This window comes from Muntiacus reevesi, chromosome 15 (genome assembly GCF_963930625.1).
Source record: "Muntiacus reevesi chromosome 15, mMunRee1.1, whole genome shotgun sequence".
NCBI lineage: Eukaryota > Metazoa > Chordata > Mammalia > Artiodactyla > Cervidae > Muntiacus > Muntiacus reevesi.
Genome location: NC_089263.1, coordinates 15045338 through 15061974, shown reverse-complemented (window position 1 = coordinate 15061974; position 16637 = coordinate 15045338). Strand labels below are relative to the sequence as shown.

Genomic DNA, 16637 nt, shown 5'->3' with positions numbered 1-16637 from the left:
GAAAAATACTTAGCCCTCTGAAGAGCAAAAAAAACACACCCTCAAGTCTAGACAAGGATGGCTGGTTTTCTGACGGGCAATGTGACTTACTCCAATAACTTGATTTTCCAGCCAAAGATGTGTGGGGTTTTTTTTTTGTTGTTTCTTTTCGTTGCTTTTTTTAAAAAACAATCATGGCATCTAAAGCTTAGAACACTGTTCAAGTTTCTAAGTTCTCTTGTTTTACAAGTTAATAGCTTCAAACAAGAACAATAATCAAGACTCTGAAAATAAGTCATTTTTGAAAACTTACTGAATACTAAATATTGAATTACCACATGAGCCAACACAATAATTACTAAGCATATAAAAACATATGTCCATACAAACGGACAGTTTGTTAGCAGTTACTATTCACAACTATTCAGCCAAAAAGTAGAAACAATCCAAATATAGAAAAAAATATGGTACATCCATACAATGGGGTACTACTTGGTAATAAAAAGAAACTAAATACTGATCAATGTTACAGCATGGGTGAACTTTGAAATAATACACTAAGTGAAAGCAATCAGTTACTGAAGGCCACATGCTCTGTAACTGCATTTGTATGAAGTTCTGGAAGAGGCAAATCCTTGGAGATGGAGAGGAGACTGGTGACTATCGACTGAGGTGGGTAGGGGTGAACTGCTAATGAATATGGGTTTCTTTCTGGTGTGAGGCCCGTGTTATAAAGTTAGACAGTGGTGACGGTTGTCCACTCTGTAAACATGTTAAAAAAAACTACTGCACTGCACACCTTACCTGAATGGGTGAATTGTATGGTTATGTGAGTTATGTCTCAATAGAGTTGTTATGAAAATCTAATAAATCTTTTTTTTAATCACTAAAAATGACACACTTCCTATTTCAGTCAGTATTGGGTTTCAAATTAAAATATCATCTTCGCTATCAGTTTCTATAAAAAGAAAGAAGAGTCAGGTTCAAGAAGTGTCAATAGATCCCTTTTTGTGGTAATTCCCATCTTGAGACATGTTAAACCTCATGACAAATTGGAAAGTCTTGTGCTCACAGGGAAAAAAACCTTTTTCTTTACAATCTCCAAGGGATCCCTGCAGGGATCTAAAAGATCCATTCTAAAACGATGCTATGTAAAAGCTTCACTGCGCCATGTCCACGTTTGTATATTAGGGAACAAGGGAGAAGGGGAAAAACCCTACTGTGAATTTAAAAAATCCCCCAGATAACGGCACAGAGCAGACACGCAGAGCAGGCTAAACACATTTTGTGCTCGGACAGACTCACCGCCTGGGTCTTCGGGCCTTGTTTCACGTCCGGCGTAGAAGTTCTGTTTCCCAGAGCTGCCTCTTCAGAAACTGAACTCTCCCGGGTGTTACTCAGAAAATCCACTTCATCTTCAGCTTTCGTGTCGGGCATTTCTAGGGAGAGCAAGGTGGTTACAAAGTGCATTTGAAAAATTGATTCCCCGGCCTTTCTATTTACGCAACTTGCTCCAGGTTTCATGCATTTTGTTTGCTTTCGCCTTTTTTTTTTTTTTTTTTTTGCATTAAACAGCAAGTATTGTTTGGGAGCTGGTGTCATTTCTGGCCCTTTGCTGAGCCCTGATCACAGGGTTGTGTGGTTTTCTCCAGCCTCTGTGTGGGTTTGTAGCTAAGGAAAGATCTTGTTCAATGCCTACTGAACTTCCATTTTCACTATTTACTTTTCATGATGATTCTATGAGTGTGGTGCTTACTTGCACATGGAGCAAAAAACTTACAAGCTTTAAGGGAACCAATTAACAGCTACAGCTAGTAGTTAGTCCATCTTATTATCACAGAGGCAAGACATACTTGCACATGACAAGAAGAAAAGAGCCGCTGAGAATGAGATAAAGCCTTTGGGAAGAATCTTTTAAAAATATACTACACACACTCATCCACCTAAAGTATCCAGAACAAATTAGAATTTAACTTTTATTACTTTCCAAACCAAAACACACCAGCAGGACCTTTTCTTAAGGAAAAAATTTCTCATGTTTTCTTTAGACTGATGCTCAACAGACTAAAGAGTAGCGGTTTTGTTACCTGACCACCATATGGTCAAGCTAATACAGGAAGGAAGAGATAAAATGATGCCTGAGACAAATTTAGGCTTTGACACTTTTTTTTAAAGGGGACTCTGATGGCTGAACAGTCAAAAATCATGTTTATAATCCAAATACAAACAGAACTATTATTTCGATTTCATTTTGAAAATTTTCTATGATTATTAATTTAGTGACACGACTACTCTGGCAGAGAAAAATGCTCCCTACAACAGAGGGCACAGAGGTTTCTTTCACCAAAGAATAAATTTTACAGTATAGTATATGATTATTATATAATCATCAAGTATATTAAGACTATATTCTAGGGGTGGGAGGTGGGAGAGAGGCTCAAGATGCAGGGGACATATGTATACTCACGGTCGATTCAAATGGCAGAAACCAACATAATACTGCAATTATCCTCCGATTAAAAATAAATCTAAAAAAGCACACTGTGACATGTGTAAAGCTCTACTTTACATTTAGGAAAGCTACATTACTATAAATGAATACTTGTAAGTCTCCTTTCTTTGCCTTTATTTTTAATTACATGATTTTACTAGCAATTAAAAAAAAAGGGGGCAAACGTTTTGTTGTCCAAAGAACGAAAATCTGTCTTCCATAATATGTGATTAAAATTAAAAAAGAAAAATATGACTAAACAATCCCCTTAAATATTCCTTGATTAAAACATTTCTGAGTGAGTAGACAAGTTTTTTTGCTTTTTCTTTTTGGTGGGGGTCGGGGGACAGATGTTGATTTTTATTTCATTTATTTGGAGATATGATTTCTCATAAATCCTTACTATCCTGATGATAATATCCATCACCTGAAAATATGTATCCTGGCAAGCAGCAACCAGTCACAGCACTAAACAGAGATTACTGGGACTTGCAGGGTGCTGGCAGCCCCCACAGGACCGGCCTGGCTCCATCATGCAATACTAACTTTCCAAAGCACTGCAGGCAATGCTCTTGATTATGTATCAGGCCCATCCCCTCATTCGAATTGAAGGTATGGAATTCGCTCTTCCTGATTTCTATTTGGCTCTGCCGACAGCACTATATAATAAAAACAGAGGCCAATGCTATGTGGGTCCTTCCAAACCAGCAGTTACACTGATGTCTGCCCACTTACAAAGCAGTAAGGTTAAATTCATAAGTGGAATGTAAACTTCCTAGAAAATACCCTTTGGTCTGAGATCACACTTGGGTGCTTTTTCTCTGGGGCAACGTGACCGGGGACTTTCCCCAGTCCTGGCTATTTTCTGAAAAAAGCACCCATTGCTTCATCACCGGTTACTTCTCACTGTCCTTGGAGGCCATGAGCATGGAGCCCACATGACTCCTCGAGGCATCAGCAGTAACTCTCCCACACACACCCACCAACTCCAAAACCACAGACGCCGTTAAAACTTGATTTCTGTCTCATTCCCCTTCCTACAGCCTTAAAATCTTAAACGTAATTCCTTGGCATCCTTAATATATTTGTGTACTACTAAAAATCAAAGTCTGAAACTCTTCTTGGTATCTGCCTTTTCTCATAAGGTACTCTGGACACAAACCTTACTTAGTCTGTACTTACTTGGGTTAAATTCTGACTACTGAGCCAGAAAGAGATATAATTCCAGCCCATGTGGCCAAAGACGCAGCACCCAAGTGAAAAGAACACAGCCAGGCATCGGCTTACAGCCACTCCCATTCTTTCAAAATGTCACCCTGCCAGGGCCCCCAAAATAGACCTGTTGTTGTGCCTTATTTTAAAAATTAGAGACCTTCTTATTTAAATCCTGAGATTGACAGTGAGAGAAATTTGTTCATGGCTAACAATCCAAGATATTAAGAAAACAAAAAGCCTGAAGCCACCAAAACTACTACTTTGGGTTTCTTAAATCCCTCAACTGGAAAAACAGATGATAAATGGTTAAAAACCCTTTATCAGGAAAAATGGCCACTGTGTTTAAACGGCTCTTTTTCCAAAGCAACTTCTTCCCTTCTTCTGTTCGTTCATTTCTCTTCCTGCCCCACCCCCGCAACTCTTAACACATAACTACAGTAAAGCGGTTTTCCAAAAATTAGAAGGAACTGCAAAAACAATCAGATGATAAAAACAAAACAGGCTTCTTACCTATGAGAGACTGGGGACAAGCATGGAGATAGATCCTCTGTCTATCTCTGGTAACAGGTGGTGGTCTCAGAGTCTGAGCTCAACTGACCTTGAACAATGTCAGGAGTCAAGACCCAGTATGACTTCAGTTTAAGCCTCAGCCTCAGCCCCAGGTAAGAAGTTCTATTCGGCTGGTCTCTTTCCACCGAGCACCAGAGGCTTCTCTTTGCTCTCTCTGGACATGGTTACCCGCAGATGGAACTGGGCTGCTGCCGTGTGAGCAATCTGCTTGCTGCAGCTGCTTCACCGAGATAAGCAGATACAACGTCTGCCCTGTGACAGCGGTGCGGCAGACCAGGCTCGGGCGGAAATCCTGTATCCTAGGCCCTGTGCTGCGCGGGGTCCCCAGTTCCCAGACGGATGGCTGCCCAAGAGCCACCGGCAATGGAACAGGAGGCCTGCTCCTCGGGCAGGAAAAGTAGGGCGTTCCCTTCCCCCCAGGCTCCACCAATGACCTAATGCCACCATGTGGGATGCTGGGCCATCGGCTGAGAAAGATACTGCCAGCTGTTCTGAAACCACCTTGACTCTAGATGTGCTCAGGACACAGACTAGGATGGTGGGCAAAGAAAGGGAGTTTCAGGTTTAGAAATAAAACAGAACTTGTCAGCCCTGTGTGTCACGGTTCTCGAGAAAAAGGACTAAGACACGTGACTCAAAACATCTGCTCCATCCCTTTATCATTTTGGAGCACCTGGGATCTCAGTACTGTTTTCCAGGTTAAGAAAGTTGCAGCTGCTCCAGTGGGACAGAGAGAGCATTTATAGGTTCTGAGCCACCAAGCTGGGGCTCTGGAATACAGGAAGCAAAATCTGTCCCAGTCTGACATGACGTGTCTCTCCGGATGGTGTTGACTGGTAGCCTGGCAACCGACCCAGTGAACACACGGCCTCTGAACAGCAGTGACACTTGTGTTTTTACCGGCACATCCCAGAGACTCTGAAGGGAATCTATCCCTCAGTCGGTTGCTTTGTACTCTGTGTGGCTTACCTGTCTCTGGTGCAGGTCCTTGGACAGGCAGAATCATCTCTGGCTCCTCGCTTCCAGCAAAGCACTGCTCAAGGCTCCCAGAGGCTTCTCCGCCACCACTGCCCACTGGCGGGGTCTCCGCAGGCTGCAGGGCGCTCATCTCCCCGGCGGAAGCACACGCTGTGGGCTCTGTCCCTGGGCCTGCCTCAGGAGGCCTGGGCGGTGACCTGTGCCCGAGGGCCCCCCCTGTCATCAGCGCTCCGGAGGCCTTGACTTGCTCTATGACAGAATCCACGATGCGGCTGGCAGCCTCCTCGATGGAGTCGGCACTCTCGGGCTGACGCAGGGCTTTGGTATCCACCAAAGTGCAGGGCAGAGCGGGGGCACCCCGTGCCTCACCCGAGAGCCCCATCTCTGGGGGGCGCTCTCCACCCACAGGCTGCAGCGGGTCGTGATGCGTCTTACTGTCCCCCCGGGCCTCCTGCGGGCCAACAGAGTCACAGTCTGCTCCCTCCAGCTTCTTCTCCCCACCCGGAGGCGCCACCAGCTCTGGGGGCGCGGTGCCCTGGGGGTTAGTCACACCTGTGGCTGGTGAAGCTCCGGGCAAACCCAGGATCACAGTCTCCTCCCGGCAGGAGAAGGTGTCTGGGGCGTTGTGAGATATATCCTTTGTCCCAGCCCCAAGGGCTTCTTGTAGACCATGAACCCGGACACCGTCCAGTACTGCATCTCCACTCACCTCACAGCCGGCGCTCTTCCCCGGAGATGGGGTGTCCTCCACCTCAACATCCGGAACCGAAGAAGCTGGACTGCAGTTCGGCGCCTTGGGCCCACCTGCTAACAGATCTGGCGCCGGCGCTGAGCTGCTCGGCTCTGCACCTGGGGCGTCCTGGCTGGAGTCAGCAGCCAGACCAGCTCCTGGTGGCACCAGGCTCTGTGCGGCCCCACCTCCCGTCGGCCGGGAGGCTGCCGGGGCCACTTCCTTGTTGGGTTTAGTTTCTGCGTGAAGACGGGCCAAGGGTGTGCCCGGGGAGCTGCCGGGCTGCGGTGCTCTGTCCTCTGCACAGGCCGCTGCGCCGGGCTCTTCAGGGACCCCCGGGGCCTCTGGCGCAGGAGGCGGTGGTCTGCACTCTTCCCGCGATGTTCCTGGGCAGAGAGGGCCATCCCCAGTGGCAGGACAGGCCCTGGCTTTACCCTCGCCTCCTGGGCCCTCAGGAACCACCTGAGTTTTTCCTCCTTCAGTCACAGCGGCCTGACCCCCAGGAAGCAGGGCGGAGGCGGTGGCCCCCTCGATGGCTGGGGCTTCGGGGGCCGCTGAGAGGGAGGGGCGCTTCTGCTCCCCAGCGAGCCCTCCAGGGCCGGTGTTCCCCATGCCGGGCGGCGGGTCTAGGGCCGCAGGGGGTGGGCCCAGGGCCGCCGCGCCGCCTTCTGGAGGCTGCTCCTCCGGACGTCTCGCGTCTCCGTCAGGCCCATCTCCACCATCTGTGTGTGGTTGGAGGGCTGCTCTTCCCTTTTCACTCTGGGAGGGGACAAGCAAGAATGCGTCATCTTTGGTTACTGATTCACTGCCGGGACTGCCTGCCAGAGAGACAGTCCCGCCTGGTGTCACAGCCGGGTCTGACGCCCCTTCTTTCTCAGCCTTGGGGGGAGCGGCCTGCGAGTGTGGAACCACCTCAGCTGGATCTGCTGACGATGTCTCCACTTTCAGAGCTTCTCCTTGGCTTTCTTTATCTGAAACTTGGAGAGAAGCCTCCACACGTTCTGGGGTGCCCGGGGTGTTCTGGGTGGAGCTGGCCTGTGGGCCGCTCGGGCAGCGGGCAGTGGGCGGGGGCCGCGTGCCGAGCCGTCCTGGGGTCGTGCTCTCAGGCTGGGGGGCTGTGTCGTCACGGTGTTCTGCAGGCGACACACCACTAGACGCCCCTGTGCCTGGCTGACACTCAGGGGTTGTGCAAAGCTTATCACCCCCAGCCGCGGAGCAGATGGGTGACTCGCTGCTTTGGCTGTGAACGCCAGATGACGCCACTTCTGATTTCGGGTTGGGCGTCCCATCTTTGTGCGGCCCGGGCAAGGTTAAATCAGAGGGCGACCCTGGCGCACACGCGCTGGCCAAGGGAGTGCTGGGTTGGAGCCCTTCTGAAACCTCGTCGCCTGCAGCAGCTGGAACTAACTGAAGATTCTGGGCTCCTGGAGTGTGAGCACTCTCTTCACAACTTTTAGAAGTTTCAGTTTCTGCCGTTTGGTCAATGACAGCTTTGCCATTACTAATGGCAAGTATCGATTCTGTAGGTTTGTTAGCATCCAGGGGACTGGCAGCCAAGACACTGTCTGGAAGGCTGGCTCCATCCACAGGCTCGTCTGTGACTTTTCCGTCAGAGGCTCCAGCCGTGCTGATACTGGAGTCCTCAAGTCGTTTCTTCATACTCTCTTCTACTTCAAGCATGTTCCCCCCGATGGCGGCATCAGGGTGCACGAGACCATGTTCCCCTTCTCCTGTAGCCTCGGGGGTGCTGGCACCTGCTGGCGAAGCAACCACCAGCTTGCCTCCAGAGCAGGCCTGGGCCACGCCCCCCTGCGGGACGCTGCCTGGGGACGCCAGGTCGGGGGCCCCTGCCAAAAACGTAGTTTCGTCGTCTCTGACTCCACAGGACGGAAGGCCTTCCGGGCCCTCTCCTCTGCCATCAGGCAGGCTCTGAACGCAGCTGTCGGGAGCAGACGCTGCTCCAGGGTCTGTGGCAGGTGCTGGCCCCACCTCACCTCCTGTTCTCGCCACGCCTGTGCTCCTCTTCCTGCAGGAAGGGTCTGTGTCCTCCTCCGTGGCCACACCTGGCAAATCGCAGGAGCCCTCAGTCTGCCCCACGATGCTCCCCCGGCAGCGCTGAGAGCTCTCGGCAGCTCCGGGAGAGGCAAGCTGCAGGCTGGCTGTGGGCTCGGACGCGCGGGGAACAAAGTGACCATCTGCATCCTGATCATGGGGGGGACCTGAAGGGTCCTGTGCTGTCACCGCTGAGGGCGTGAGACTATCCATCTGCTTGAGGTTTGTTTTCTAGGAGGAAATAGAAGATGTTTTTAAAAAAACTGACCATGAGAAAAGACATCACTGACATCTGTAAGCGAAAATTCTGTGGGAGAGAAGTCATTAGCATGCTAGCCCTTCTAAGGTCACGGGCTGAGCCAACCTAAGTAAGTGCCAATAGATGCACCCTTGGGCCTGAGCTGTGTCTGACAGCTGCAGTTGCTAGAAAGATAAAGATGCCAAGAAAATACAATATGGCTATTTTCTATATTATTGACTTATTTTGGAAAGGAGATTAAAACTGAGCCTCAAAAACCTTCTTTTTATAGGGGTTTTAGAGGGGCAGAGGCAGCTTCCGTCCTGCCTCATATATACAAGTGAAAACAAATCCTGACCAGTCTGGTAAACTCTCTTCAATCACAAGCAACAGACACATGCTCCCATGCCCTGAATTCTTACCTAGGAGTTACACAGCATCCTTCAGTCTCCAAAATAGGCTCTGTTCAATCTAGGTTAACTATTTTAGTTATGGGGCTATAATAATTTCAGAAGAGTGGAATGATTCAATTCTTTCCTTGACTGATGAAGAGTTCCTCTGTTCCTCTACTACTGAATATTAAACAAACAACATATCAAACGAGCGATAGGGAATTCTTCGTTATTCTCAGGTGGTACCGTGCTTGGAGGATATTTTATAGGTCATCTCAGAAACAGGTCTTTGCAACTTGAGAAACAGACGTGACCAACTATATGAGAATGGTTAGAACCATCGCAGTTAATAATCTGGTGGAGGATGCTATGCTGTCATATATTCCAAATGTTAACAGTGAAGACCACAGTGAAATCAGAAAAAGATATTTATAATGTTTTAGAAAATAAAACAGTTAATCTAAAGTTAAAATTATGTAAAAATCACAAACACATGTTAGACAAAGCTTAGGGAAAAAATGGAGAGAAATAAAATACATCTGATCATAAGAGTGGGTCTACCTCTGTATCAAAGTTTCAGGAACCCTTATAATGACACTGTTTTTTTAATCACATGGTTTTCTTTCCTTATTTATTTTTCGGCCACACTGCACAGCCTGTGGGACTCCCAGCTTCCTGATCACAGACTGAAGCCGGGCCACGGCCGAGAAAGCCTGAAATCCTGACCACTAAGCCACCAGAGAACTCGCAGAGCTGTTTTTTGAAACGCCTAGCTCACTCTTCACTCATCATCCGCTGTTACAATAATCTCGTGCACGCACTGTGTGCCACCGCCTCACTCCTACACCCACTCGGCCCCTGTGCCTCCAGCCCTCGACCATCAGCCTACTCCTGTCTGCATGCTGGGTCTCATGTGAAAGGTCACACGTGGAAGTGTAAAACACGCCAAGCTCACTCAGGTGTTTCTAATAAGAGTACGAGAATAACAGATTTTCACTGAACTCTGCCATGCTATGCTTCTTTAAGAGGACTCAAAATCGGTTGCTTCCTTCCTCCTGAGATGGTGACCAACTCCAAAGAATTTTGAAAACGGGTCACTGAATTTAACAAAGGGTGAACATGACACAACGGGGATTTGGAGGAAAAAAGTGGCATGGCTTGAAAATGCTCCTAACACATGCATCTTCTCATAGTTAGATGCTTCTCATTGTTAGATGCTCCTAACACATGCATCTTCTCATAGTTTTAAGTTCTCATGGTTTCCAGGAAACTATTCCCACATCTTGTGGTTAGCTTTGGCATCTGCAAACTGCTGTTTCTGAATGGACTACCATTCACCCAGTAAGAAGAGGTCTAAAGAAAACCTGACTTTTCAGCCATCTCCAGAGGAAAATAAAATGACACCTAGTTTGGAATAAACACAACCCGGAGAGGCAGAGGCGAGTGCGTCTACAACCCTGCTATGAAGAGTCCTGGCCCGCCGGTCTCTGAAATAAGGTCTGCTCCCAGGGAAGACTCTGGCAGTGAGCTGACCCCAGATGACCTTAAATGAAATTACTGCCAAGAGTTTTCCAAATCAAATCAACTCTGAAATAAAATGGGTGGAAAAATTATCTAAACTTAGCCTTTTAGATGTTACGGCCAAGAGAGATGTATCCACATGACGTGTATATTATCCATAATAAATGCCACCAGGGAGTCTGTAATGTTTTTATGTCTGGCAACAACTTTATCTTGAAGGCTTGAGTGGATTATAAAAATCTTTATTTTCTTTTAGTGATCTTTTTACCACACAACTATCAATTTAAATATAGCAACATGGTCATCACTCATTGAAAGAGTTGAGGAAAGACTATTTCTTAGTAAATTTGGTTCCTGTTCTTTAGCAACAATCTCAGAAACAGTTTAGCTCATTTTGTTTTATAAAGTTAAACCAACAAATTTGTAGTGTTAAACAAATTTCCTTTTAAGCCAGAAAATTTTAGCTCTAGTTGTTGCATGGTTCTCTGTCAGCAATGTATACGTTTATCTTTCATTATTTTAAAAGCCTGGCAAAAACCAATGAAGGATTTCCCCAGTCTCCTCTCATTACTACCCCAGTGCTAAGCTCTGTCTCTGTAAGTGCAGACATCGAACGCAGCTAAAAACGCTCTACAGGTTTTACAATCTCTGAGGGAAGCACGGCTACGTTCTAATTATGGCAAAGCTCACTGGGGGAAGGGGTGAGGGTACGAAAGACTGAAAATGGAAATTTTCTTCCTTACCATTAGCTGCTGTTGAATGTTCATAAGTTTAAAAATATGTCCAGTGCAACTGTCTCCAGGAAGGGGGGGCTCCTGGTGTGGCTCCGACTCGGAGGTTAGCATATAGACGTCCAACTCTCGGTGATGCCTCACAGAACAGTCTCCGTAAGGGATTTCATAGGACAAACTGCTCCAGGAGTCTGGTTCTCCAGCATCCTCCCTGGAAAGAAGCGAACGCTGGTTAAGGTACACATAATGCACGTGTATGCTCAGTTGCGTCTGAGTCTTTGCAACCCCATGAACTGCAGCCCGCCAGGCTCCTCTCTCCACGGAATTCACCAGGCAAGAATACTGGCGTGGGTTGCCCTTTTCTTCTCCAGGGGATCTTCTTGACCCAGGGATTGAACTCGCATCTCTTAGATCTCCTGCACTGGCAGGTGGGTTCTTCACTATTAGCGCCACGTGGCAAATTCCAATACATATGTATATTCTCTATATAATACACGTGAATACACTGTAATATATATGTTAATATATAAAAACATAGTAATATAATATACATATATAGTCAGCCTCTCAGACATAGGTTAAATTCTCTAACTCTTATGTAAAATTTCTAACCTCTCTGCTCTTTGAGGCTCTGCTCCAGAAAGTTGGTTTGCACAGTTCCCAGGTAACTTGGACATGTAACTTCCACAAGAGGTCACAAATGGGCTAAATGGAAACTGCAGGATTCCTTCCTAAGGATGTTCTTTGATCAAGATAAAGAGAAGACTGGGATCCTAAGAGAGTTAATATTATGCTCACAAACAATGAGGAGATGTAAGGAGAATGCTTTTGCTCTGGTTTCAAAAAAAAGAAAAAAGAAAAAAAGCAAGTCTTCCAAAGCTTTTGTCTTAAAATGGGTTACAGCATACGCTTATTGCAGCCAATTTTACTGAGAAGGGAAGAAATTAATCACTCCAATCTATGCAAGGTCAGTCCAATTTTTGTTAAAAACAAGTGGGGGTGTATCCTCAAAATTCTCAAAGTCAAAACTATATAGAGAAAAATACTATCATACTATACTTGTCAATGTAATTATAAAATCCTAGTTTGAATCAAGCACTTGGTCCCAATAACTTAAATTATAACTTTTTAAATTTGAAAGATGATCAACTCAGCTCAACTCACATCACTGCAGATACACCTCACATTCAAATAAAGCAGAAAAAGGCATAGGTAAGAAAAAAAGCATTTCTGAGACAGACCTCAAAACATGAAATCTCTCTACATGGTTCCAATAAACCAGCATGTTGACAAAGTGTCCCTGAGATTCTGGAAGAAGGCAGAAAGTGGTGTTGGGGATCACTATCACGTTTTAAAAAGGAAAAAACGAAAGAATTCAGACATAACAGACACGTCATCTACTGACAAATATGAGAGGGAAACAATACTTCCAACTCTCAACCCACTGTTTCATCCACTAAATCACACCTGTCTATCCTTAACAACTCACCAGGGAACACATGGACTTTGAAAACTAAAACTATGTTACAGTAGAAAATCTATAGCAAACTGAAGAGTCACATACTGGCTGATGGTGACAATTAAGGCTGTCCCAGAAGAAAACTATTACAATTCCCATACTCAAGTAAGACTCCCAACAGTCCATTCCTGGCAAAATGGCATTTTCTACCAACCATGTCACTGTTAATTCTCAAACTACTTCTTTTGCAGTATGGAAACCTTGGGAAATTCCCTGCTGGAGCCACAATCTGCTTACCTCCTACCTCTCCCACGCTCTCCTGCCAGAGGAATGCGCGCCTGCTGCCACAAGCGCTAACCCTACAATCTCCCAATTCATCAGCCACGTGGAGTGTTGTTGCTTCCGAGCCCACCTGGAAACCAAGTACTAGTTAGTGCAATTATCCTCCCGCTGGCTTCCATGAATATACACTGCTATGGACACTGTTCAAACCCACCTGACCTGTACGTCTGGGTAAGCCCACCACCCAGCAAGTATTTACGTGCCAGTATTCTTTGTGCCTGTGAACCAACCCCAAATCCTTGTCCTGTGGGTGTTTGTGGACTTAGCAAGGGAGATAAGAGCAATCAAGATAAAATACCCAGTGTTCTGGAGACAGCAGGGGTGGTGGAAAAAATGAAGGAGAGATGAGGTTTGCAGTTTTAAATGTGGTGGGTCAGGGAAACCTCAATGAAGTGACACTGAGGCCAATACATTTTCTGCTCTGCATTCAGCACTGAAGCTTTTACTGGATCCACAAATAAAATCTGGCAAGGCTCCATGAAGGTGTGCTACAACATTAAGGACAATTGTTACTAAGAACTGGATACAACCTAAGCAAGTCAGTAACTAGAGGGCTATCTGTCTAATTAAGGAACAGATCTACAGAATATTACCTTCATGCAGTCTTACAAGTGAGTCATTCAGTTGCATCCAACTCTTTGCGACCCCACAGACTCAGCCCATTGGGCTCCTCTGTCCACGGAATTTTCCAGGCAAGAATACTTGGGTAGCCATTTCCTACTCCAGGGGATCTTCCCAACCCAGGGATCAAACCCATGTCTCCTGCATTAGCAGGTGGATTCTTTGTACCACTCAGCCACCAGGGAAGCCCTGCAGACTGTTCTGTAACCATTAAAGATAACTGAAATAACAGTTCAGTAACGCTGAAATCTATATCCAGCAAAATGAAAAAGGCAAAAAGCATTAAGTATAAACAGTAAAGTGCACAAATTAAGATAGTGTTATAGTGGTTGGGTTATAGGTTTATTTCTTCTCGGGGATTTTTGTTTTACTTTTTCTTTCTTTCTTATTTTTGGCTGCGCTGGGTCTTTGTTGCCTTTGCATGGGCTTCCTGTAGTTGCGGTGCACAGGTTTCTCACGGTGGTGGCATCTCCTGTTGCAGAGCACAGGCTCCAGGCACAAAAAGGACTTCGGTAGTTAGGGTCCCCGGGCTCCACGGCACCGGCTCAGCAGCTATGGCACGCGGGCTTAGTTGCTCTGTGGCCCGTGGGATCTTCCCAGACTGGGAACTGAACTCGCGCCTCCTGCCCTGGCATGTGGATTCTTATCCAATGGGCCACCAGGGAAGCCCTCTTCTCTAGGAGTTTAATTAATGTCTTAAATAATTTTTAAAGTCCCTATTCAGCCAGGCCTCGCTGCTGCTCCGGACGGCTTTTTACTCATGTGTTTTAATCCGTCCCCACAGAGGTTACCAAAACATTCTCTAATTCCCTCAAAGACCAACATTAATCTCATCCACTTCATCGTCAGGTGATCTTTTCTTTCTTCAGAGAGAGAAGTTCGAGGCCATGAACCAACATGAATTAAGTCCACCTTTGCCCACCATAAACACGTCTGCCTGGCTCCTCTAACTTCAGGGCACCTCTCTGAACAGTGGGTTTGCCCTGTTCCCCTATCAACCGCCCTCAGGTAACCAATTCAGTCATCAGCCCTGGATGCCTGTAGCTTCCCACCTGTTTCTGGAGCAGTTCCTTCCTCATCTGCCTACAAGGACCATGAACACCCCAGCAGAGGACAGAGCAGAGCAGAGAAGGGGAAAAGTGTGTGGGCGCCAGCAGCAATCTTGACTCACCCTGCAGACCAGCCCCCAGGGGACATCTGACACTGTCTGCAGGCATTTTTCATTGTCACACGTGGGGGCGGGGTGACTGTCCTCCAAGGCACAGGACGGCACCCTACCTTACAACAAAGAGTCATCAGGCCCCAAACCATCAGTAGTGCTGGCGTTGAGAAATCCCTGCTGTAACCCCCTAATCTGCATACAATACCCCCTATGCCTTCCCTTCTGCCTCCACACTGGCTGTTTAAGCAACTAAAGGCTTTGTTATTTGGAGCCTACCTCTCCCTTGGCTGCTTGCCTGGAGGCACAGCGCTAACGAATCCACCTGCCAAGTGCAGAAGATGCTGGTTCAATCCCTGAGTGGGGAAGATCCAGTGAAGAAGTGGCAATCCACTCCAATAATCCTGCCTGGAAAATTCCATGGGCAGTCTACGGGGTTGCAAAAAAGCCTGGCATGACTTATCAGAGACCAGTGCCTCTCCTGTGGCTGCTAAGACTTCCCTGTCATGGGTTTCCATTGACAAAATAAACCCCCAAGTCCAGTGGCTTTTTCCCCCACTGAGTTTGAGTTTCGTAGAATCTAAAAATGGTGATCTGATTCTTCTTTGAAAAATTTTTTCTCACTTGATGCCCTTAAGAACCCTCCTATTCATCTACTGTTTTCTCTGGCTTTTTCTTCCTCTTCTCACACCTTAGTTGAACACATGTCAACTTCCTGAACTTGGGCTTCTACTAAATGGCAGGCACTCTGCTAGACGCCAGGGCTACCAGGATAAGCATGATACCTTTCTCAAGGATAAACAAACACCGTTCTAAGGTCAAACACGGGATTCCTGTCCGGTGACCACAATGTGGCTTACTGCTGTTACTGCCACCTCCGTGGAAACAAAAAGCAGAAAGAATCTCATGGGTGCTTTACCCCTGTGTGGCATATTATGCACGAAATATATTTCATTGACATTACAATGCTGTTACTTGCAATAATAACATCATTTTTATGTATTACTAAGGAGGAAAATAATGGTTTTGAGTTGATTATGACACAAGCTAGAAAAATATACATCTTAACAGAGATAACAGAATACAAACACAGTCAACTGTTGCTCTAAATACTGGCAGGGGTGGTACAAACAGTTCAAGTAAACAAACGGTCCCAACGTCATCTGGTTACCTTCACATGGACACTGGCCTGTGAGCCCCTAGTCTTCAACACACGGGCAGCAGATACACGTGAAACAGGCCAGCTCGGAGGCTTGAGATATATTGCAATAAAAGTCACCCAAGACACTAGTCTTCCCACTTTTACATAGTTGAAGAGTTTCAAACAAAAACATATGCAGAAATGGAGCTGCCCTTGTGATGGGGCCGAGAGAGAGCGGGAAAGGCCACCTCTCCCGCCGAGGTGGGCTGGCGGCTCCCTCCTCACGCTCTCAGTTCCCGAAGGACAGGCTTTCTTTATGTACAACCACCCTTCCCAGTTGACGTTCACTTTCCTGGTTCCTAGAGTAACCTCTCCCCGTTCTCCTGATTAGAAGCTCTATGTCTACTTGACCCTTGGCTTGCGCTGACATTTCGGCCATGGAGAGCGGGGTGGGTGTGTGTGGGGGTGGGGGTGTGTATGTGTGTGTGTCTGTGTCTCTCTGCAAACCCATGGACTGTAGCCCACCACACTCCTCTGGCCATAGCATTTTCCAGCATGAATACTGAAGTGGGTTGCCGTTTCCTTCTCCAGGGGGACCTTCCTGATCCAGGGATCAAACCCGAGTCTCCTTCGTCTCCTGTGCTGGCAGGTGGGCTTCTGCAGCACTGAGTCAGTCGCCTGGCCCTCGGCCGTGTATTTCTGCCGTGAAGAAGGATATGCCAGGGTATCTAAAATTTACCTTAGAAACACACACTAAGATGTTATGTCATCAAGTCTGGCAGGACAGAAACGCACACCCACAAAATCACTAGAATTTCTGGTTATTTCAGCTGGTGGATTAAGAGGCACCAGAGCCTCAGATGAGGCTTTGAAAAGAAAAACAAACAAATAAAAATGAGAGAAAGAAGATCTGTAGATGAAGGCGTGTAAACACTGCAGGGGGAACGGAGCGCTACGGATCTCCATGACCTTTCCTTTCTCACCCCATGAGGACACCACCACCGCGAGCCAAGGAAAG

At 46.9% G+C, this 16637-nt stretch overlaps 1 protein-coding gene across 7 annotated transcripts in view; it reads right to left on the bottom strand.

Moving 5' to 3' along the window:
- AKAP13 (A-kinase anchoring protein 13) overlaps positions 1-16637 on the bottom strand; it is a 314908-nt gene that overhangs the window by 139891 nt on the left and 158380 nt on the right. For all 7 annotated transcript variants that reach the window (XM_065906801.1, XM_065906802.1, XM_065906803.1 and 4 more), the window contains 3 exons: positions 10910-11108; positions 5225-8246; positions 1285-1418 (listed from right to left, as the gene is read on the bottom strand). In XM_065906801.1, the coding sequence (XP_065762873.1) occupies positions 1285-1418; positions 5225-8246; positions 10910-11108 (3355 nt within the window). The remainder of the gene's footprint in view (positions 1-1284; positions 1419-5224; positions 8247-10909; positions 11109-16637) is intronic.